General features: G+C 41.4%; 2 protein-coding genes across 4 annotated transcripts; one reads left to right on the forward strand and one right to left on the reverse strand.

Annotated features, from left to right (window-relative positions):
* The first annotated feature begins 360 nt into the window (after nt 1-360).
* Nucleotides 361-12,897, forward strand: nacad (NAC alpha domain containing). 2 transcript variants are annotated; one of them, XM_067509727.1, is made up of 10 exons: nt 361-400; nt 4,281-4,567; nt 4,670-10,118; nt 10,211-10,459; nt 10,964-11,055; nt 11,452-11,520; nt 11,660-11,806; nt 11,928-12,062; nt 12,200-12,322; nt 12,752-12,897. In XM_067509727.1, the coding sequence occupies exons 1-10, from the start codon at nt 376-378 to the stop codon at nt 12,764-12,766; spliced, it is 6,591 nt and encodes a 2,196-aa protein (XP_067365828.1). In that variant the 5' UTR covers nt 361-375; the 3' UTR covers nt 12,767-12,897. The 2 variants fall into 2 exon arrangements, with proteins under 2 accessions (XP_067365828.1, XP_067365827.1); XM_067509726.1 differs by lacking the exon at nt 361-400 and adding an exon at nt 677-1,139.
* An 817-nt stretch (nt 12,898-13,714) lies between these two features.
* Nucleotides 13,715-17,954, reverse strand: glipr2l (GLI pathogenesis-related 2, like). Of its 2 annotated transcripts, none has more exons than XM_067509733.1 (5): nt 17,668-17,954; nt 16,926-17,034; nt 15,356-15,459; nt 14,975-15,052; nt 13,715-14,397 (listed from the first exon to the last, which is right to left on the reverse strand). In XM_067509733.1, the coding sequence occupies exons 1-5, from the start codon at nt 17,678-17,680 to the stop codon at nt 14,231-14,233; spliced, it is 471 nt and encodes a 156-aa protein (XP_067365834.1). In that variant the 5' UTR covers nt 17,681-17,954; the 3' UTR covers nt 13,715-14,230. The 2 variants fall into 2 exon arrangements, with proteins under 2 accessions (XP_067365834.1, XP_067365835.1); XM_067509734.1 differs by lacking the exon at nt 17,668-17,954 and adding an exon at nt 17,138-17,374.
* Nucleotides 17,955-22,311: the final 4,357 nt, after the last annotated feature.

The following is a 22,311-nucleotide window of genomic DNA, read 5'->3' on the forward strand; positions in this document are numbered from 1 at the left end:
ATCTTAATAAGGGAAGAATAAATATTTCCAACTCCTCAAAAGACTAAAAGAACATTACAATTACAGTTTAACTGTCTCCCGAACACAATTTGTATTTATGTCTTTATAAGCTGTGATCCTATCAGCTGCTACATTTTTTAAGGTCAACTGATAGCATGGAGGTCTATCTAGTAAAACAACCAGCACTTCTGCTGAGCTGGCACACTGGAAGTTTCAGGTTGCCTTGGAAACTACCATTGCTCAGTGCTGCCTCTGCCTCTGTATCTTCATATTGCGATCTATTTTTCCCTTCCTCGTTATCCATAAAAATGCAGAGGAGAACAAGCAGGAGTGCTAGAGTGGCATAGAGCAGAAACAGATGCTGATTCCTCAGGGATGGAGTCAGAGCAGAAGGCAGAGGGTATAATTAGCAGAATTTCTTTATGTTTCACTTATGTTTATCGGCTCTGTGTTTTCAATTTCTTTTTCCTTCGTGCTATTGGTTTTGATTTCCTAGAATCTTGCATCTTCCTCTTGTTTTTGCAGTACCGGTACTTTCCTTCAAGGCCAATGGCAGCACTGAGAAAACAGTGGAAATCTTCTGACATCATCCCCCTAAAAACCAGTCATTGATTGGCTGGAAAAGAAGGGGGCGAGTGTAACAGTAAGGAAAGAGGGTAGGGAAAAGGAGGGAGTGGAGCTGGAGTTGGTCATCAAGAAAGAACACTGCAGCTCCCTCTAAGGATCTGCACACATGCATTTATTCAGATGAACTGGATCATGAGGCTCTAAAACACACGCCCACAACAGCAGCATCACTGTACTGCACCACAGAGAGAGACCATCTCTCACTATCTCTCTCTGTCTATCTCATCCTGCCTCATACACTAACACACACACAGTCAGACACGTGCTGCAGGGAAGATCTGAGTGTTGGGTCGCTGAGCATTAAGATCCTCCCACCCCTCCCCTTCTGCTTTTTCCCCCCTCGCTCTTTCACTCCCTCTCCCTGTTCACCTTGTCTGTTCCGGCTGGTTTATTGTTGCGTCAGAGCTAAGGAGAGCCAGCGAGAAGCATGCCGGGGGAGAGCACTCACAGATCTGTCCCCGCTGACAAGCATCCAGAGCAGGGAGCTGAGGAAGCAGGGCTCCCTGGACCAGGTAGGACCTCTGGGGTTAGGGATGGAGAAGGAGTAATGAGACGGTAGTGTAAAATAAGAGGCAAGAAAGCAAGAGGAGAGAATGAAGAGTGTTAACAGGATGAAAAACATGGCAGAAATTTTGAAACTGAGAATTTTGAGTGCTAGTTCAAATGTAAACGGCTCTGGGATAAAAGACTCTCTATCTGCTTTAATCAGCCATGTGGAGAACATTCGGCTTACAGCTTGGTCGTTTTGATTTGCCTGTTGACGTGAAATTCAGCTGCATGTTTGCCTCCTCTCTAAGCTGCATGATACCAGCTTTCAGAAGCCTCCACCCCAAAGCTGTCAACTCCCAGTCTACCTCTATGCACTCCCTAATTCCAAATAACAATCTCCAGTTTCAATGCACCACCTGACTTAAGAGAATCTCATCAAGAACCCTGCCCTGTCTTTCTCCACCCTCCTTACTCTTAACCCTCCTTTTGCTTCCCATCTTTAACCTAATGCAGCCCCATCCGCATCCATGTCTCTCCATCAGTTTTGCGAGCTGTAAAGGCAGCATGGAGAGGCTCCTCCCTTCCCCCAGCGTCAGCAGGAACATGACACAGCAGCACAGCAGAGCACTCTGTAGGACCACAACTGAGGTTTTGTTGTTGCTGCAAACTGTTTTTAAATCTAAAATTAAATAAAATTATTGCTCGTGCTGCTCATGAAATTTTTAAAACGAGTAGCATTTTAAAAACTAACAAAAGGAGAAAGCAGTATGAGAGATTAGGAGGGTAATGGTTTTATTAATGTATGTAATGTGTGAACATCCTCACTGGTGAAAAGTCTTCTGACTACTGTGTCTCTGTTTTCATAAGTAGAGTGGATACTAATGTAAACACTTTGCAGTTATAATGGCTAATTGGCTATTAAGAAAACTCTGTGTCTCCTAGCTGTAAATTCTTGGGTTTCAGTTGTTTCCTCTTTAAATATGTTTCGGCTTAAATCTTATTTTCTTGTTCTTTTCTTAGACTTGAAATAATTTCACGGTCTCTTGGCCTAAATCTTGGTAGAGGAGGGAGGAGAGAGAATTATCAGATGTTCTGGTTACAGCTTGAATTCGAGCACCAAGCTCATGAAACAGGAGATTTTAGAAGAAGAGTGATTGTGACTAAAAAGAGTGGGGCAGATGTAGAAATATAGAGCCGCAATTGAGGGCGTTGTAGTGTTTTGTGCTGTTATAGCTCAATCTGAACAGTAGCTCAAATAGAGGCTCCCCTGGGGGCTAACAGTACAACGCTGCAGCCTCTGTGACGCAGCACTAGTATACTCAGCTTGCTGTGGCCTGTTCCTCAATTAACACTGCATTAGTCCAGAGGAGACTTCGAAGCTGGGACAGGGAGGGGAAGAAAGGCAGATGTTCACAGATGTCCATCCTTTTTGCGGTACTGATTTTGCAGCAAAGACACAGAGATGGACAGATTCTTGCAGATATAATACATGTCACAGGCTTATTTAGCAGCCTATTGAAGCAGCACATAGTGTCAAATATATGCTGCTTTTCCAAGGGTGTTCATTCTCTAGCAAATAAGAGTGAAAAATTGAGAATTTCTGAATGTGTTTTATGTATAATTGAATTATATAATTGCTTGATTTTCTGTAAGTTAGACATGTGGTAAATTAGTATGTTTTTGTTTGTGCACATGGTCATGGAAGCTAAGTGCTATACTGTAAGTGCCTGAAGGAAACAATTACAAGAATTTTATCCTAATGTACCCGAATTAAATTATACGTACATAAGCTTATTTTTTGTTTATTTTTGATGCATACTTAATTGTACACCTCTCTGGTTAGTGGCAGGTTTTACTCTCAGAGGCATGACTCAGCACACAATAACAGGCCTAGAGCCTGTTATTGGGGCAGTTATCAGGCAGAGCTATATGTGCTGATGCTTGCATTCCCCACCACCTTAGGCAGTGCAAGAGAACAGCGAGAGAGAAGAAGCAAAGGGGATGTAGTATTTGCAGAGAGAGAAAAAAGAGAGCATAACGGTGAAAGGAGGACTTAGAGAATCTCAACTAAATGTGAATCACTGAGTTGCAGCTGTGCATGTTCATGTACAAAAGCAAGAGTGAAGAGGGGATTAGATAGGAAAAGGTTAAGGAGACAAATGAGCATTTACAAACACAGAATGAATTAGTAAGTGATATCTGGCTTCCTGGCAGAGCAAGTGCGTGTATGTGTGAGGGTGTGTGTTTGTGGCTGGCACCAAGCTGAGCCACTTGTGTGTTATAATGGCCAATCAGCATGTGGATTGAGCTCATCATGGCAATGGGCCAGCAGAGAAGCAAATGAAGGTATTCTGTTCCCTCCCTCTGGTTGTTAAAGAAAAGAGAAAGAGTCTCACATCACTAAGAATACTGTCCATAACTCCATCTTCTCCATACATTTTCTTTGTCTTTCTCACTCATACACACGATTCCCTCGACTCACCCCCGACCTAATTTCTTTGAATCATCCTGTCATTTCATCTCAGTGATTTTCCCACTCCTGATGACAGTTATGAAGATGATAGCATACACAAGAGGGACAAGAGGACATAGAGCACTGTAATTCAATTATACTTCCTTTGGCCTCTGGCTAGTTGTGCAATTGTGTAAAAGTGAAAGGGAAAGAGAGACAGAGAAACCTTGAGAGGTAAAGTAATGTACGTAGAGAAGCATAGTTTTCTGCTGCCATGTTTTGAGTTCAGTCATACTGGCAAACAGACTTATTCAGTTTCAACCACCTTAACAAAACCACTAAAACCTCCTGGGAATACTATTTTTTTCAGTCCTCAGGGATTGTTTTGCTTTCCAAAAGGATTTGAAGTGTGTCAGAGAACTATAGAGAGCTAAGAGATGTTTGTTTAATCTACTGACTGACATTTTGGTGACATTTTTGAATCACTCTCAGGGTTAGTGTGTGGGAGAAGAACAGTAAAGTTCAACCAAAATTATTAAAAAGTCTATTATTGCACACTAATGGAGCTGCCGGCTTCAACATCAGGCCACAATACTGAGATAGTTCAGTCAGCTTTATTGATTTGCTTTTGCAAATCTTTATTACAGCTAAAATGTATCTGCTCTTTCCCCTCTCTTTAACTGTTGCTGTGCACTGCTTTCCTGTTTTTCAGACATGACAAGACATCCGTCAACTGACTCTACCCCTAGTGACAGTGGTTCCTCTCCTAGTGACAGTGGTTCTAGCCCATCTCCCAGTACTCCTCAGAAGCTACTACCAGCATGCACTTCTCCATTTGGACCCAGACTCTTTCATGCAACTTCCAGTTCCTCTGGTACTCCAAGACCTCAACCTGAAGGCTCTGACCATCGTAACAACAAAACACCCAGATTGTCTGGAAAGTTAGGTGGTCATGGACCATGTGGCCGCTATGTCCCTGTAAAGATGGAAAGAATCAAGGTGTGTCGCATGTTTATGAGCTACTTATGTTTATGAGCTAATCCATGTCAATTGTATTTTCATATGAAAATTATGTTTGTATATATAATGTGTTTTTCCCAGGTGCTGACTGGTTCTGAAGTGGAGAGTGACTATCAGGAGCCACAGACCACCGACACAAGGGTGGTGATGGGTCAAGAAACTCTGCTCAAAACATCAGAGATCAAGACAGGGAAACTACTGGTTGAGCCAAATTGTCAATCTAGCCCTTTGACAGCTTTCTCAAGCCTTTCAGATCATCAAACTCAAGCAAAAGAAACCCAAGTTGAAACCAGCAAAGAGGAAAGCCAAACCCAAAGCACTGAAAAGCAGGACCATGAAAAAGAACTTGTGCAGCCCCCAACTACACCCATCTCCTCCTTTCACAACTCCCTATTTATTCCATCCTCCTACTCCAAGCCAATCAAAACTGAAGAAAATTTGATAGACAACCAAGAAAAGAATCAAACCCTTTCCCAAGATGAAGTGCCTTCCATTCCTTTTTCTGAGCTGGCCTGTCCAGTGGCTTTGTCCTTCTCTGAGCCGGCCTATGCTGTTGACCCACTAAGAGTGGGTGTGCCCTCATCTCTTGACCCTGACCTGTACTATACTGCACCTTCCACTCCAATCAAGATGGCTTGCCGTTCTTCACACCTTAAACATCATTCATATCCTGGCTCACCAGTCTGTCAACTCTCCCCCAGTTCTCCTTCGGACAGTGAGGATCTGTGTTCCCCTCTCACCTCTCCATCTGGCTCTTACATAACAGCAGAAGGAGGCAGCTGGGCCTCCTCTTATACATCTTCCACCTCCCCCTCCACTTCTCCTAATCTTCTCCTCACAGAAGAACCACAAGAGGCCCCAGCTTGCTTTGTAGGATCCTTATCAGAAATAGGAGATGAAGTTGGGGAGGAAAAAGGACGAGTAGGCCCAGAAAGAGAGGAAGAAAGGGCAGGAGATTTTTGCATATACCAAACTGAGGATTTTGTCATGAATTCACGGATAGATGGTGTAACAGGGACAATGATTTTGGAAGAGGAAGAGTCTCTAAAAGGGGAAGAAATCAAGATTTCCAGAGAAAGTTGTCGTCCATGCTGGGTGACTCAGGATACATCTCTTCTAAGGAGCAGTAGTAGCCACAGCAGTGACTCCCAGGAGGATGGGGGAGAGTCTGAAAGCTCTCTCTGCCCACTGGAAGAGTCTGATGCAAGGAGAGCAGAGTACGCTAGATCCATGCAGACGGGCCTAAAACTGCAACTGGAAGCATGTGTATCAGATGAACATTATGGACGGATGGATGACCCCCCAGACCCCTCCACTGCCTTGACACCTGACTCAGAAAACATGACCATGGCATCATGTAGCCTTAGCCCTGACTCCCCTCTCACCCCCTTGGATGTCTTCTGTCCTGGAGCCTTTGATAGACTTGGCCTCAGTTCTTTTATGTTCTCCCAGGCAGCATGTGCTGACGATTTACCAGAGGAAGAAAGAATGATCCCTGCCTCCCTGATCTCTTTTCCTCTCCACACTAGCCTAATCTTTAAAGCAGATTCAATGGAAATCACTCTCTTCCCCACAGAAGATGATAATGAAATAGGGGAAGTAAATGACAGAAATGAAGGAAGGGACGTTGATGCATATGCAGCAGGAGAGGAGGAGGCAGATGTTGAAGATGATGACGAAGATGATGATGAAGAGGATGATGACTATGATTATGATGATGATTGTGATGGCAATACTAATGGTGCTCCAGATGGTAATGATGAAAATCATGATGACATTGATGACCATGATGAGGCTGGTGAAGAAGCTAAGGTAGAGGTGAAAGTCGTAGAAGAGGAGGAAAAAGATGAGCAGGAAGAGGATGTTGAGGAGTGTGATAGCAAAGCAGTGGAGGATCCCACAGATGAGGACAGCTCAGCATCATTCCTCCATTCTCTTTCAGAGACATCTATCAATGAGGGGTTGGACGAGTCCTTCTGTTTCCAAGACGATACAGATGACTCAATAGATTCTGCCTCCTATAATGGGGAAGAAGATGAACGTCTTTACAGCACAGAGAGGCATGCACAGTCAACAGAACCCACACCAGTAGATACACTTGATCTGACTGAAATCCATTCAGAACCTCAACAGGGTTCTAGCATTGGAACAATTCAAAGTCAACCACTTCACTCACAACTTAACACAGATAAAATATCAGAACCCCCCAGCACCAGCTATCTTTCTGAAGCCATTGCTGCCCACCCCACAGACAACCACACAGAAACCAAACCTCTGGATGTAACTGAAACTGCAGAACCCAAATCAGCACCCAAAGTGGAATCAGCTATTGAAATGGATGAAATTAAACCTTTACACATGCAAGTAGTCACAGACAAACCAGTGGATCACCAGAAATCACCATGTATTTCAGAAGCAAATTCTTGCAAGCCAGACTCCTCCAACAACCTGAAAGATAGCGATACTGTGAGTGACATGGTGGATATCTCTGGCTGTTTAAACCCTTTTGAGCAGCCTCAAGAGGTTGCTCATTACCACCCTTCCACATCTCCTGTTGTGACTGATCCTCCTCCGGACACTGCTACTGAGTTCCACACTTCTCCTCCTACCACTTCCACACAGGAGACAACAAACCTTAACAGCTCTGTTTTTCTTCAAGAATCCGCAGAGCAAAGTCCCCAGATAAAAGGTGTTGATTTGAAACAGAGCAGTGATTATTTGGGGGAACAAGAACCACAGAGAGACTCTTTTAAATTGCTCATCAAGCCTCGCCATTATCAGCCAGAAAGCCACAGGACTGATGGAGCAACAAGACTTGTATTTAAAAAGGCATTCTCTAATGAGGCTGATATGCCTGTAGGGGCAGAGGCCATGTGTAGGTCCAGTACACACGGGGAGTCTGACAAAGAGCTTGATGAGAAAAATTGGAATGCCTTACCTGAATCCATAAATTCCGAGTGTAGAAGCACTGATTCCTCCGGTCCCTCTCTAAATGTGTCCACTGCTACCAATGATTTGAATAAAGGTGTTTTGTTTCTGTCTTGCCCTAAAGATCCCACTCCCAACCCCAGCAATATCCCCGTTTCTGTCTCTTCAGAGGTAATCTCAGAAATTTCTGACAATCTGGCCATGATCCCTGAACACTCCACTGGTGACTCTGCCCAGGAGAACCTGAGGGAAAATACCCTAAGTACAGATGAAGGGGTGCTGGGAGCTGTTGGGTCTCCACAGTCCCCTTTTGCCATCTCACCCAAACGTGAAAACTCAGAAACAGACACAAGCAGGGAAATGGCTTCTGGAGCTGGGGCATGGTGTGATGACAGGATGGGTCTAGATCTAGTAATAGGATCAGGGGCTGAGTTTGCTGTCTGGGGAGGAGAAGAGTCTCTTTCCCTGTCTCTGGGGAAGAGGTATGAGTTAGAGGCAGAGAGTCTGCTCATGTGTGACACAGAGGGCCAAAGCACTCAGACTGCAGTGGTTCCCAACTTGACCAGTGAAGTGTACAAAAATTATGACAATGTTCTGGGTTCTGTTTTGGACGAGGAAGATAACAGTCTGTGTGGAACGAGGGACCAGATGGCAGATGAAGAACTGATAGAGGAGAGAGCTTCTGAATCCAACTTGGCCAGTTGGAAGTCCATTGAGGAGATCTCAGAAGCAGGGGGAGGGGAAGATGGAAGCTCCAGATTCCCAGAGGATGATGTCAGTAATATAAACCCAGACAATGATAGAGATAACACAGCCATTCTAATACAAGGCACTTGGAAGAGATCTAACAATAGTGATGACTCTGCCTTTGAGCCCTTGGATGTATCCATGTTTGGAAACCTGAATGCTCTATCAGAGGAAGTCAGGGTGCAGAGTGTGAGTATTAGTGTTAGAGAGTCTATGTCTAATATTCCACTTGAAGAGACTCCAGCTCAGATTTCTGACAAAAATTCTGATGAAGAGCGAGAACCAACAGATAGCTCCACAAACCAGAAACCAGACTCAAAACAGGCTTCAAAGGAAGGTATCTGCAGCACCCTGATGCCATTCCTTGGAACTCACACAGCTGCAACAAATGAATCTTTCAGTTCACCAGATAAAGCTGAGTCAATATGTCATACCAGTCCAGAGAGTCAGACAATCACTACAACAAATAGTAAAGCATTTTCCTTGCTACAAGGTTCATTTGGTTCATTTACCCCTAAATGTAAATCTAAGGAATCCAGACTAAATAAAACCCATCAGGTAGAGACAGGTTCTCCATCAGAACCAGAGATAGTTAAGCCTCAGACTGAAGGCCAAAAAATAGGTGATGTGAGTCCAGTTACTGACAGACTTGTTGATGAACCAAAGACTAATGATGCCTTTAGAGGACAGCAGTCTCTTGTTTGTAACTCAGGGGAAGAAGATGAGGGAGAAAACGTGCAAAAGAAGGGTCCTAAGAGAGGGGAAGAGAAGGACAAGAAGAACAAAAAGGAAAGAAAAACCTATTCAACAGAGAATAGCCCAGAGCACTTTGTGTGTCACAGCCCTAAGGGGGAGCTTTGCACAGATAAACCAGTTGCTGCTAAGAAAGGGAGGAGAGGGAGACAAAACAAAAACAGGACATCCCAGGCAGGTAGTCATGCTGACTCTAGTCCTGAATCTGTTGATGATCCAAAGAAACGTTCTGTGCCAGTAAATACCACAGCAGATGCACGGTCAAGGGGGAATGGGGACACTTCCAAAGGCCAAGAGGTAGGCAGCACGACTCCATCATCTGACTGCCAACAGATGACATATGTGGCAGATAAAGCTGAATCTTGTCTACAGATGGAGGGGGGGAACAGACCCAGTCCTGTTGTTAAAAGTCCTAGCCATGACTACTGCAATTCAACAACAAATAACCCTGACAACCTAAATGTTTTGATGGCAGTAAACCAGGAATTAAATCAGAAGCAAGAAAAGCTTGATAACAGACCACTACCTGTTAGTCAGAGTGGAATCACAGTGGATGTTAACGACAACAACATAGATTTTGGTAGCCCACCTACCTGCAATCTGACTCCACTGTCCTGCTCAACATCTCCTGTTTCTTCCTCCTCCCCTCTACCTTGTGCCTCAGTAGAGCCAGAAGATGATCTTTCCACACCAGTGCAGGAATCCCAACCCGTCTTCTCAGCCCAGCAACAATCTTCACCATCCCTATGCCACACCACCCCTACCCTTTGTTCTGTGTCCACAACGACACAACAAGCCCCAGATTCCCGATTTCTTTCTAACAACAACCTCCAAGAGGTCACTGTCCCATTTTCTACATCAACCACACCTACTACAAGTGTCTCTCTACCTGCATTGTCTACTGCCATGCCATTAAGCCTGTCTCAGACTACCCAGGAATCATTCACACCTGGGTTGGGGACTCTAGATTCAACAATTGTTCCAGACTCTTTTTCCCATCCCCAATCTCAGTCCTGTTCACAGTCTCAGCCTAATCTCAACATCCAGCCTTTCAAACAAATCAGGCAAGGTCCTGCATGGAGCTCACAAGACAGATGCAGAGGTGAGTATGGTGATTATGCCTTTTGAAATTTATATCACAGTGCAATGCAGCTTTCTAATATATATATGACCAATGAATGTGTGCTCTGTAAGGTCCCAGTTTGGCTACGGAGGAGACAGACAGTGAGGATGAACGTGGATTGCCTCGACGTGGTCACAAATCCCAGTCCAGAGGAGTCACAGGAAACAGAAAAGGATCCAGTCAGAAAGATTTTGGCCCATCAAGTCAACGGGAAATACACCCTTTCTCTGCCCACCAAATAGCAGACAGACAGTCAGGCTGTCCCATTAACCACAGCCACAACATTTCTGAAGAGATTGACCTATCTTTCAAAAACAATTGTGAGTTGTTTGTGATGTTCTTTGGGACTTAGAAATCCCCTAATTTTCCTTCCCTCTATCGACACTCCACCCTTCTCTCCTTCTGATTGTTTCAATCTCTTTCTCTGTACAAACCACAACTGTGTTATTATGTGTTTCATTTATATGTTCATTTATATATCTTAATATGGCCGTGTTTTTCTGACAGATGGCATCACAAGGTGTATTATTTCTCTGCATTATATAGTTCACTGGATAAAACATTTCCTTTCATCACAGTGACTATTGCATAACATATAAATCTCACAGTATAGAGACTAATTTTCCTGGGGCTAATTGAATTCTCTGCTGTTGATGAGACCAGCTTTTGTATTCTATAATGAACGCTCTTCATCAGCGTAGCACTAATGAGATTCACTAATGCCCTCATTACTTCCACTATTGTGATGAGTGTACATAGCAATAAAAAGATATGGTACACTTCATTTACATGTACTTGTACTTGTATGTGTGTTGTTTGTGTAGGCTCCATATTGGCTTCCTGTAATGAGTCTGAGAGTGAGGGGTCAGTACCTGAGCTGGAGGAGGCAGAGCCACTGAGACCTTCAGAGCCCCAGGTCAGTCTGTACACGGTGAATTTTTAAACAAAAAACTCTTTAAAGCACAGCATATTAGCATTCCATTGAGAGTATTTTAAGAATATAGTCATTGAGGTATATAGAGTTTCAGGTACGGATCCCTTAATAAGCGTGACTAGAGCTAGAGCTTTCGTGTGTGCTAGAGGAAGGTTTCTGTCAATACCAGGATAATCATATATGTATAACATAATTATATATGTATAACACGATTATTAAAGCTTGCTTTGTAAAAAAAAAAGCAGTTTGGGTGTAAGATGGACTAGTTTTGGGGATGCTGGCAAAATAGAGACATTAGCAAAGTGGCAAATTAGTACTGACATGTGAAATATGATAGAATATTACAGTAAAGTCACAGCTATTTGTCTTTTTCTTCAGTCTATCTCCTCGGCAGATGAAGGGCTAAACAGACCGAAACAGAGTCGCAGTGAGAAGAAGGCCCGCAAGGTCAGACGATCGGTTGTATAAAACACATCAATGAGCTGTGTAAATGCAATATACTGTGTAACACCAGTGATCAACATAGGCTGTTATACTAACCTATTATTTCGTCTCTTTTCCTCTCTGCTGCTGTATGTGTATGTAGGCCATGTCTAAACTGGGTCTGAAGCCAGTTCACGGTGTGACCAGAATCACTATTAGGAAGTCCAAAAGTATCTTGTTTGTCATCAGCAGACCAGATGTATTCAAAAGCCCTGCATCAGACATTTATATTGTATTTGGAGAAGCAAAGGTATCTCTTTCTGCATTGATTATTTTCTACACATTAATTGTATTGGTTCTAAAGCTCTCGTCTCATCTCATCTCCTCTCCTTTGGTTTCTTTTCCTTTCCGCTCCCCCCCCCTCCTCTCAGATTGAAGACCTATCTCAGCAGGCTCACAAAGCAGCTGCAGAGAAATTCAAGGTCCCTGTGACCTCTTCTCCCTTAGCCCCACCTGTCCCACCCAGTCTTACCATCAAGGAGCAGAGTGAAGAGGAGGAAGAGGAGGTATTGTATCTGAACACTTATGTATCACACCATTGTCAGTACACCATGCTGTAGTGTTCCCCAAAACAGTCTTTTTTTTAAACTTTATAATTATATTTTACTCTGTCTCTCTCCTTTTCTTCCTTTGTAAACATCAGGTTGATGAGGGAGGTCTTGAGCAGAGAGACATTGAGTTGGTGATGGCTCAGGCCAATGTGTCACGAGCCAAGGCTGTCCGTGCACTGAAACACAACAAGAATGACATTGTGAATGCTATCATGGTAAGGAGGATGGGGGGAGAGGGGGGGTAGGGGAAGGGCAGATGGTGAACAAAATTATGAGTCATAGCCAGTGAGGGGGGAGTGCATGATGGGGGGTTGAGTATAGGAGAAAGAGCAGAGGACAGATGACAAGTGAAATTTCTCCCCAGTAACTTAGCAACCTCTACGGTTGCGTAGGTCATCAGTGTAGTCTCATGGCCAATAGGTGTCAGCAACAACTTACAGTGAGAAAACTGCAGAAGTTGTTCAGTGCCACGGGTGAAGAAAATTAAGATATAAATGCAGTTTTTGTTCACTGAAGTAGTGTCATATATTTTATGATTCAGGTATTTATTCAGTAGTAGTAACAATGATAAAAAGCTGATTTAAAAAAAAATACTTTTCACACTCAAAAAAAAAAATGTCTCTTTGTTTCACACTACCTTATAGGAACTGACCATGTGAGCGGAGGACAGTTTGAATCTTGAATCCCTTCCTCCAGCCTATAAAGCCTAAACGCCACTGACTCTTCTGTATCGCTGCTACTGTATGTTGCATCCCCAGTATCTGCTAAATAAAGTCTGTTCCAGCGTGGACTGAGGCTGCACCATGTTTAATTTGCAGATAGTTTGGTATGTTCACATAGTGAGGAGCACATTTCATTATTTCCTGGCATTTCACAAGATCTAAATTGAAACCTTTTTTTTCTTCTATTCCCCTGAGGGTTTAAATGTGGATTTACAAACGCTGTAATACTGACTAATAAAGTTGCAACTTATGTAGACATTTATCTCTTTACCAACAAAACCAGATTTCTTTTGTAGTAAAATGTTGTTACCTTAAGCTGTGAAGCAGTTAAAATGTTGTTACCTTAAAGCTGAAATCAAACTCAAACAAAACCAGACAAACAAAACTCTAACTCTATTATTGATAGGCCTACATTAGAAACACACACATGCTTCTTGTCACTCATAGCTCAAACTCTTTTGCTTAACAAGCACGTACATATAGATAACAACTGTAATTTAATGGTAACACATTGCAGCTCTATTGTGTAAAGCTAATCGTGACATGCTAGGCTGGGTGAAATACAGGCAAGGCATAGAAACATATTTTCTGATAATGGGATTTTTGGCTTCATTGTAAGAGTATCATTATCTATAATTGTTTTAATGTTCAGTAAAGGCAGTTGGGAGATATTATAGACTCAGTGCTTACATTGTCTAAAATGTTTGTTTGAATGTCATTCCTTGGGAGAGTTATACTCACTGTGCCAGACTTAGATGTTACATTTTTCAAAAAAGTAGTTTTTATTATAAAAATTATTATAAAACTAAGCTAATTTTCTTCTGTCTCTAATAATACTGTCACACAAAACTGATGGCACTGCTATGCATGGATAGATGCCAAAGGCATTTTTGACAATCAAACTTTATTATATTAAAAAAAAAGATTAGAGTACAAAACACACAGAGGGCGACTTTGACATGTTCTGAGAATAGCAAACACTCATTCCTAGCATGTTGACTCACCAGCTTCAGATTGCAGTGTGTGTAATGACCTTCCCTTGAAATTAAGTAGTTATAAACAAAATATGAACAAATAAACATACTGCCATTAATGAAAAAAAAATACTGTCATAGGCAATGTAAGTGACTATCAAAGTAGACTTAAAGAGTTGATATGGTCACTGGAAATGTTTTGTTAGCAAAAGTCATACAACAGTGCTTCTTATATTATAAACACTATATCATCATAAACAGATCACTTTCCAAATGACAAACATATGACCTCAACCTTCAATTACCTTTCATCTATTAAAAACCATACAAGATCGTAGTATGTGTCTTCCTGAGTATTCTCCATTGCAGTGGAGGCAGATAGTAAATGCCTCTGAACTTGAGTTAAGTCTCACAGATCTGGACATGTTCACGAGGTGGTTTTAGCTGGGAGGACATTGTTCTCAAAGTGTCCCTGGTTAGTGATATTCCCAGCTGGGGAATATCTGGCCACCACAAAGGAAGAACCGTCTGATGCAGTGGCCTTACCGACTCCCAGCTTTTTACTGCTCTTCCACACCATTGCTGTGAAATGGCCTAGGTGATGAATGAAAAGAGCAATGGTGAAAGAGGGAAATTAAAGGCAGTAGAAAGATGGTGTAAGAGTTAGAAAGGAACTGAACACAGACAGAAGTTCCTCTAAATATTTACAGACTATGGAATTTTAATTCCTCTTTCTCTACACTTTGTCTATTAGACAGCTCTGTATGAATCACTGTGATGAGCGGCTAGAAGTGATCTGCTCCATGTGTGAATAAGTCAAACAGAGTCATGCACACTGGAGTCTGAGCCCATCTGGAGGAATTAGGCCAGACTCAGAATGACACGTGGGCTTAGAAGTGATACAGAGGACTGTTAATTCACAGCAGTTCCCTCACGGCTGGTCACAGAGTCAGTCAGTCACACAATTTACTTCATTAGTTCAATAGTTTCGGATAAAATATTGATAAATACTTTGTGAATACATCGTAGGAACAATACTATGGATTTCTTATTTTCCCTTGTTTTAGTTTTAGCCATTTCATCCAGTTTACAGTGACCATACTGTGTGTCAGAGGAGGTATGCCTCATACTGAAATTCAAAAGTAGGGGAGACAGAAGGACAGACACTCACCAGTGCCAGAGGAAAATCCAGGATGGTTGAAGTTGTACTGTTTCACTTCATCATACCAGCGGTCTGCCACATCTTTCCCTGCATAAGCATTGGACAAGGTGTAATCTCAATTTATAGGACAATAAAATCAAACAGAAACATAGGACGACTGCACCCTGATGCTACAAATCTGTTTTTTCATCCAGCGTTGTACTGTAAGACATCTTTTAAATCACACTATTGTATCTATTAAGGATTGAGTCTTACATGCTTACTGTGGCTACTTGTATGTCCTACATTACATGCAAATGCAGGATGAGTGTGTGCAAAAAGGCCTGATCATATACTGATCCACATACATGCAATAATTCCTGTTGCGTTTACTGTTTGTACAGTATCTACCTGATTGGTCATAGGAGGCCCAGGCAAGGTTCTCTCCACAGGAACCCCTACTGGACGGTTCACTATGTTTCAGGATCCGTGTGCTGGCCAGACTTTTAGCATAACTGTGGATAGACAAAGAAATAGCGCGTGCCTTTAACTGTGTTTTTGAAATTTTAACTAAGATCTGGCTTCAGACGCCAAAGTGGTGTATACTTTACAGCTCATCACTTCAGACATGGCATTTCCACAAGTCCCTTTTTAAAAAGCGCTGGCTGCAGTGTCCTCAATCTCCAAGATAAACAGTGTAAAACATCTGCCTCTCAGGTTTAGTCTAGTGGACAACTGGAATGTAGACAGAGAAACCAGATCCTCTAAAACGCCATATTGATTTCTAAGTTAAAATTGGATTGGTAAAACATTTACACAGACTAATTAAATGTTGCAAAGTTCAGTTTGAAAAAAAGTGTATGTCACAGTTTACCTTTCAACCACAAATCCAGTGAGCTTTGACACTTTTTTTAGTTGAACTATTTTCAAAATGTAAACTGTATTTCTATTCTAAATATGCAAATTAGGACCAAGCCATGCAGATGTGAATGAGTGAGTGATGCCTTAAACTTTATCCTTTGCAGGGACGAAACGGTTATGATTGTGCATGTCTGATGCCTTTACAAACATCAGTCGACACGGAGGTAAAGGTAAAAGCATCATAAATTAGGCTTTAGTTAACTTTAAAGAGTGGATTATGTCTAAACTCAAATATTTATCATGCTGCACTTACAGTACAAGCAACACATACTGTACAGTATATGTACAGTATGTATTTCTTAGATGTGTATACAGTATTTATACAGTGTAGGTTAAGGTCTGTTTTATCTTTTAAAGTACTTGTCTAAATCAACCAACAAAAAAACTTTAGGGCAAAAAAAAAAAAAACTGTAAGGCAAGTTTAGATGCAAAAGGCAGCTCACAGTCTTGGTTATGGTGAGTTTAATCAGCACGAGAGGGAAACACTCACACAGCAGAACTGAGCTACACACAAGCGTGGGCCAAATCAGATTGGCCAGGTTTTACAGGTTATAATTTCCTTTTAACCACTTGGCTCAGCAGCTGAATTCACACAAAAGGACAAAGGAATGACACACCTTATAGAACATACATACAGGTGAATACACAGTGCTCAGGAATCTTATTAGCGAGTCTACACAATCTAATGTCAGATTATTGGTTGTGTAGTATTTCAGTGTTGCTGTTGTTATTGCATCATTAAAAATGCTCAGTTTAATAGAATTAAAGTTACCAATACTAGACAGTGACCCCAGCACTAAACAAGTTTGACTTTAATCAACAGAACATTATTATTATTTCACTTATTTAGTGAAACATGGTCGTGATGATATTTCATTCAATGAAATTAGTGGCAACAAATTGTAAGCACAACCTGCGAAAACAGACCAAGACCCCTAATATCATGTTGTATTTTGTAGCTATTTCATTTGACAGGCAAAGCTGGAGCTGCTACGGTTACCCAGAGCAGTACTTCCTGCTAATTAGCTTCCTGATTTGATCTGTGTGTGCATTAACCCACCTTGTAGCCTCTTTGCTCAAATTGCGGTCTAGCTTCAGCGGAGGAGCCTGGTGCTTTTTCCTGTACTCATTGTGGCACTGCAGCATCTCCTTTGCAAACTGCTTTGATGCTGAGAGACAGAGAGGACACAGGCATTTAGGATTAAACATGCAGAGACACACAGAGAGAACTCTGACAAAGAAGACGTGATGATGCAACTTGAAGACTCATACATGACTGCAGGGAGCTCAAGCTAACATCGGAGTTTTAGTAGCACCACCTGCAGACTGACTGACCACAGTCAGTGAGTACTAACTCGATGACAGATAATAGATAGAGGGTAGAAAACGTCATCCACATCATCCCCTTCTGCCTGGTGCCTATCACTCACTGGCCTTTTCATAAGTCCCTCAATCTCTCGAGTGCTCACAGACAATAGTCACTTTGACACAGTAGCACAGACACAATACAAATACGAATGCCTCCAGCCTCCACACAACAGGCTGATAGATGAATCTTAACTAATAATAAAAGAAAGCATCTGCTAAATGCCAGTGGAAACATCATTAATAAAGAAAAACATTGTTAAATGAAAAAATAAAGTCATAAGATTTCAGAGTAGTGTATACTTTCTGTTCACAAACAGAAGTTCACAAACACAAGTGCAGATATTTTACACACGGTTTTACTGGTGGCAAAGTTCTAACTCAGACCAAATTGACATAGTCAAAGTTGAAATCTTCAGGTTGCAGTTTCCACTTACCTGACTTTCCCATGGTGCTGACAGGGGAAATCTTTCAGTATGATCAGTAACAAGCTAAAACAAAAGCAACCCTTCGTCTGCTCTCTCTCTCTCTCTCTCTCCCTCCCTCCCTCTTTTGCTGTCTCTGTAAGGCTGATGCTATGGAACAGCTGCTAATGCTTTTATTTCAGTCCTTAACTTTCGATCCCAACGCAAATGTACAGTTCAGCAGTTGTGCAAAGTTCCCCATGATCTATCTTTAAGGCACAGAACAACACACGCACACTCTGGGTCTTTGCAGTCATACAAATGAAAAAGGGGAGCACTTGTTGGTGACATCATCTCTGTGAGACACATGCCCATATATGGCTCTCAATTTCTTCTCCTTTCTGTAAGGTGTGGTCAGGGGGAATGATACTCTTGGCAACCGTATCTGGGACAGTGGCTTTCTCACAATCTGCAATGTCATAATGCAGTGAAGTGCTGTTCCAGTAACAGAAAGAGAGAGTGCACACTGTGCATCACAATCACTGATAAAACATCCTTTCTCTTTCACTAATGAACATATTTCCAAAGTGCTTCAGTCATAAAAAATATAGGGGACTTTTCCACAGTAACTCCAGTATTGATAAATTATCCCCAACACACCCAGTGATTCCTTAACCTTCATCCAGGATGTAAAAGCCATGATTGAACTATTTGCTTACTGCAGTTGACACACAGTGAGAGAAAGAATCACCATTTTTCATGCTGCAGAATAAGGTCCGGCAATTTGTTTTATCTGGATGAGGTATGTTACCTCGTGTGCTTTAATGGTATTTCCTGAACCGAGACATTTATCATTTCAAATAAATAAATACCTGATTTAACAAAGCCAGGAGTGAAGTGCAGCAGAACAGCACGCATTACCTCATAATTTACTGTAGATCTCATAACTCAGCTTGTGAAATGTTCTGCACTTGTTCTATAGGCTACAGCTTGGATAAAGACTGATGCTTTAGAAAAAAATGCCCTTTCTTACACTCTCTAAATCAATAGGACTTCACTGTGTCAGCACCAAAGTGCTGCGGTGAAACTGCTAAATGTATATCAGTAAAATACTGAGAATTTACTGTTCACAACCTCCCAGCTGTAAATAAGAATTTATCCACAATTTGTTAGAATCAAGGCAAGCAAATACACACAGTGCTGTTACAGGTTTAATCATGTCCTGCATAATGTGAGGCTACTTGTGTAGTAAGTCATAATTCTTAGCTATACTAGCAGCATTAAATGTTTGGTAGAGATTAAAATATATTAGTATTTATATATTTTTCTTTTGAATTACTTGTCATGAACGTTTTTTGTTAACATTCATGGTTTCCAGAGTGTGAATCATCCTGGTTTTAGTGATCCCCTGTCATGAAGCTTGATGCACTTCATTATAATAACTGTCTGTTTAATATTATGATCTCTAACAATATCACTGCCAATGTAATATAGTTCAAAGTTGTACTTTGTAGCTGGTGCTAATTGGCAAATGCACGGTATCATCATGAGCATGATGACCTCCCACCATAAGCATTTAATTCAAACTACCATTGTGGCAGAGACAGCTAGAGCTTTATGAACCTAGCATGGCACTAGACTCTTTTTCTGTGACCACATGTTGCAATTTTGCTGTCCAGTCTACTTGTGCAGCATGCAACTCTTTAAAATTCTAAACTTTCAAGGACAACTTCCTAAATGAGTCATATTAAACGAAATCCCAGTGCAGCATAGAGTGCATCAGCCATACAAGAAGCCTAACAGTCACCGTTCTTTTTAAGTCTTGACACCAATAATCAGTGCCTTAATCTTAATGCACTAATGCATTCATTGCCATTGCATTGCTGAAAACACCAATGTTACAAAAGTAAGTGTTTAAAAATACACACAACAATAAGCACACATGACACACATGATGTCATGTGGATGGTGTGGTCATAAGTAAATATTCACCATTGTAGACCTAGATCACTGTAGGGTGTATGTGATTGAGTGTTGGGATTTATTTGTCATCTTTTGATGGTAACCAACTGTACGCTAAGATTGAATGACATCATGTTATTTACCAGCCCATCTTTATACAGTCAACATTTCCTCATTTTAAATTATTGACACATATTCTCTTTCCAAACCAGATACTTTGACATTACTGTAGCAATCAATAATTCAAAAAATATCTCTTCCTAAAAGTTTTTTTGTAATGTACAGTATAAATCAAATTCACAAACCAGAATTTCAAAGAATAATAATGAAAGACATCCAGTTACATCAACATATGTGCCTTCTGTTAAATCCAGCATTGTGTGTAGAACTTGAAGTACACATGATGATTATTCATCTCCGGGAAACACTGGAGCTGTAAATGAGTTTACAAATTAGGTTTTAATTCAAAACTAGCTAGAGTGTGCATGTGTGTGTGCGTGTGTGTCAGTGACTTTTCCCTGCCCCACTTTGAGATCCCTTTAAGTGTAATTATCGAATTTGCCACAAGGTGGGACTATTAGCAAAGCTACAACATGGACACAGTTGTACTATTAGTCACACTAAGTGCAACTAATGACATCTTTGTTTCATAATATGAGTGGACATGATGGGATTCATGTGAGATGTCAAGCCACTTGATTTCTCATTAGCTGGATAGTGCTATTTTAACAAATTGATTTCCTTCTTGCGTCCTCCCACCATCTGCAGAGTGATGGAACTGGACAGCTTGAAGAAGACATTTACATAGTGGTCTCGGGACACCAAGACTTTACAGCCATACATCTTAATTCACACTAATTGAGATAGCTGTGAAGTGTGAAGATCTGTGTGTAAATGTCGTGGAAATGTGTGTATTTGCATGCACACACGTCCAGATGTAGTAGGAAGAAGGTGTGGTGATGTGATTTATAGTGATAGCCCCTTTTAGAGGGACAGTGCAGACATTGATCCATGCAGATATTACATCATTTATTTCTCCACATTGGCTATATCTGCTGTACTTATTGCTTGGCTCCCCTCCCTGTCAGCTGCTACATCATTCCCATGCTTCTCTTCTCCTCCCCATCACTTTCCCTCTTTCTCCCCTCCATTCCTTGAGTCCGTAATTTTCATTTTTTTCTTCACCTGAAGTCCCTAATGAAAATCTACCAGCAGATCCCTTATATAAAGGAAGGAACACCAAATTCTTTCAGGGCCAGAAATAATTTTCCATCTTTGTCATGACTGCAGTAGATGTGGATTTATGGTAACATAAATGTGAAATAACTATAATTGGGGCTGTAAGTGCACTTAGTTGCATATAATTCCTCTTTAGCGGTCCCAGGAGGAAGGTGAGGACTTTTTAATAACTCCTTCCATTCACCTCCATCCTCATTAAGAGGTCTAGTTGAGTGAAAATGGAGAGATCTACTGAGGGGGTGTTGAGAGGATTGATCTCGGCTGAGAAAAAGAGAAGTGAGGGGGCTGCACGTTTTCGAAGGAGTTGTTGGAAGTTCTTTCTCCAGAGCTCCGTTTCAGAATTTGACACATCAAGAAGCCTTTTATGGTGTCATTAGTGCAACTGTTCCACCGAGGACAAATGATTCTGTGGGTTAAGAGGAGTTAATCACCTGCCAATCAAACCTCATCAAGCCGCCTCTACGGATACAAATCTCATCATATTTATAGAGCCTTCAATTAAGCAGATACAGGCAGGGAGACACATGCAGGGAGGAGAGAGTGACAGGATGAGCAGAGGGCAAGCTGAGAAAGAAGGAAAGGAAGAAAGACAGGGGAAGAGATAGAAGGAGACAGAGACAGTATGCGGAGCTGGACGACTCCTGTCTGACACTAAGCAGCAGAAATGTAATGTCTTAAAAGGCCATCGCAGTCAATAAAGTTCCTAATGTGCTTAAAGCAATTATTGTGTCCGGAGAGGAGCAGAGTGCATGCTGGATATTAACCTCTGTAACCTGCTCTCTCTTGTCTATAATTAAATTATCCTCACATCCCCATTCTCATACAGACACACATGCATACATCTATACACACACACACACTTATGCACACATGCATTTCTGCATGTCTGCAGGAAGTGTGTTTTGAACTGTAAAACATGAATAAAAATAAAAGATTAATGATGATGTGTCTAAAGTATTGCTTGACCTTGACACTGATTGACGTAACATGTTTTTATAGCTGTTATAGCAAGAAAGTCTCTACTGCAGGTTTTGAAGCATCTGCTTGAAGACAAATGACAAATCTGTGACAGTGCCAATAATGTCGCCTCTCTATAAGATTTTTCTACAACTGTTTATTTTATGGTTCCTATAATTTCCAACAATGTAGTACAAAATCATGGACAATCAAATCAATAAACCAGTTAAACATAAATGTACAGTATATCAGTAAAGATCCTCCCCAAACTAACCATTGCCTACTGTAGAAAAACATTATCAGTTTTTTCAGTAATTTCATCAATTTGTTTTTAACATGACATGATCTATTCTTTTAACATGACATTATTCTTGGCACCAAATGGTCTGAGTATTTCAGAAGCTGCTGATCTGCTAGGATTTTCACGTACAACGAAGGTCTGAAAAAGAGAAAATATCCAGTGAGCAGGAGTTCTCTGGGTGAAAATGCCTTGCCGCTGCCAGAGGTCAGAGGAGAATA

The sequence above is a fragment of the Channa argus genome, chromosome 7, assembly GCF_033026475.1.
Source record: "Channa argus isolate prfri chromosome 7, Channa argus male v1.0, whole genome shotgun sequence".
NCBI classification, from domain to species: Eukaryota; Metazoa; Chordata; class Actinopteri; order Anabantiformes; family Channidae; genus Channa; species Channa argus.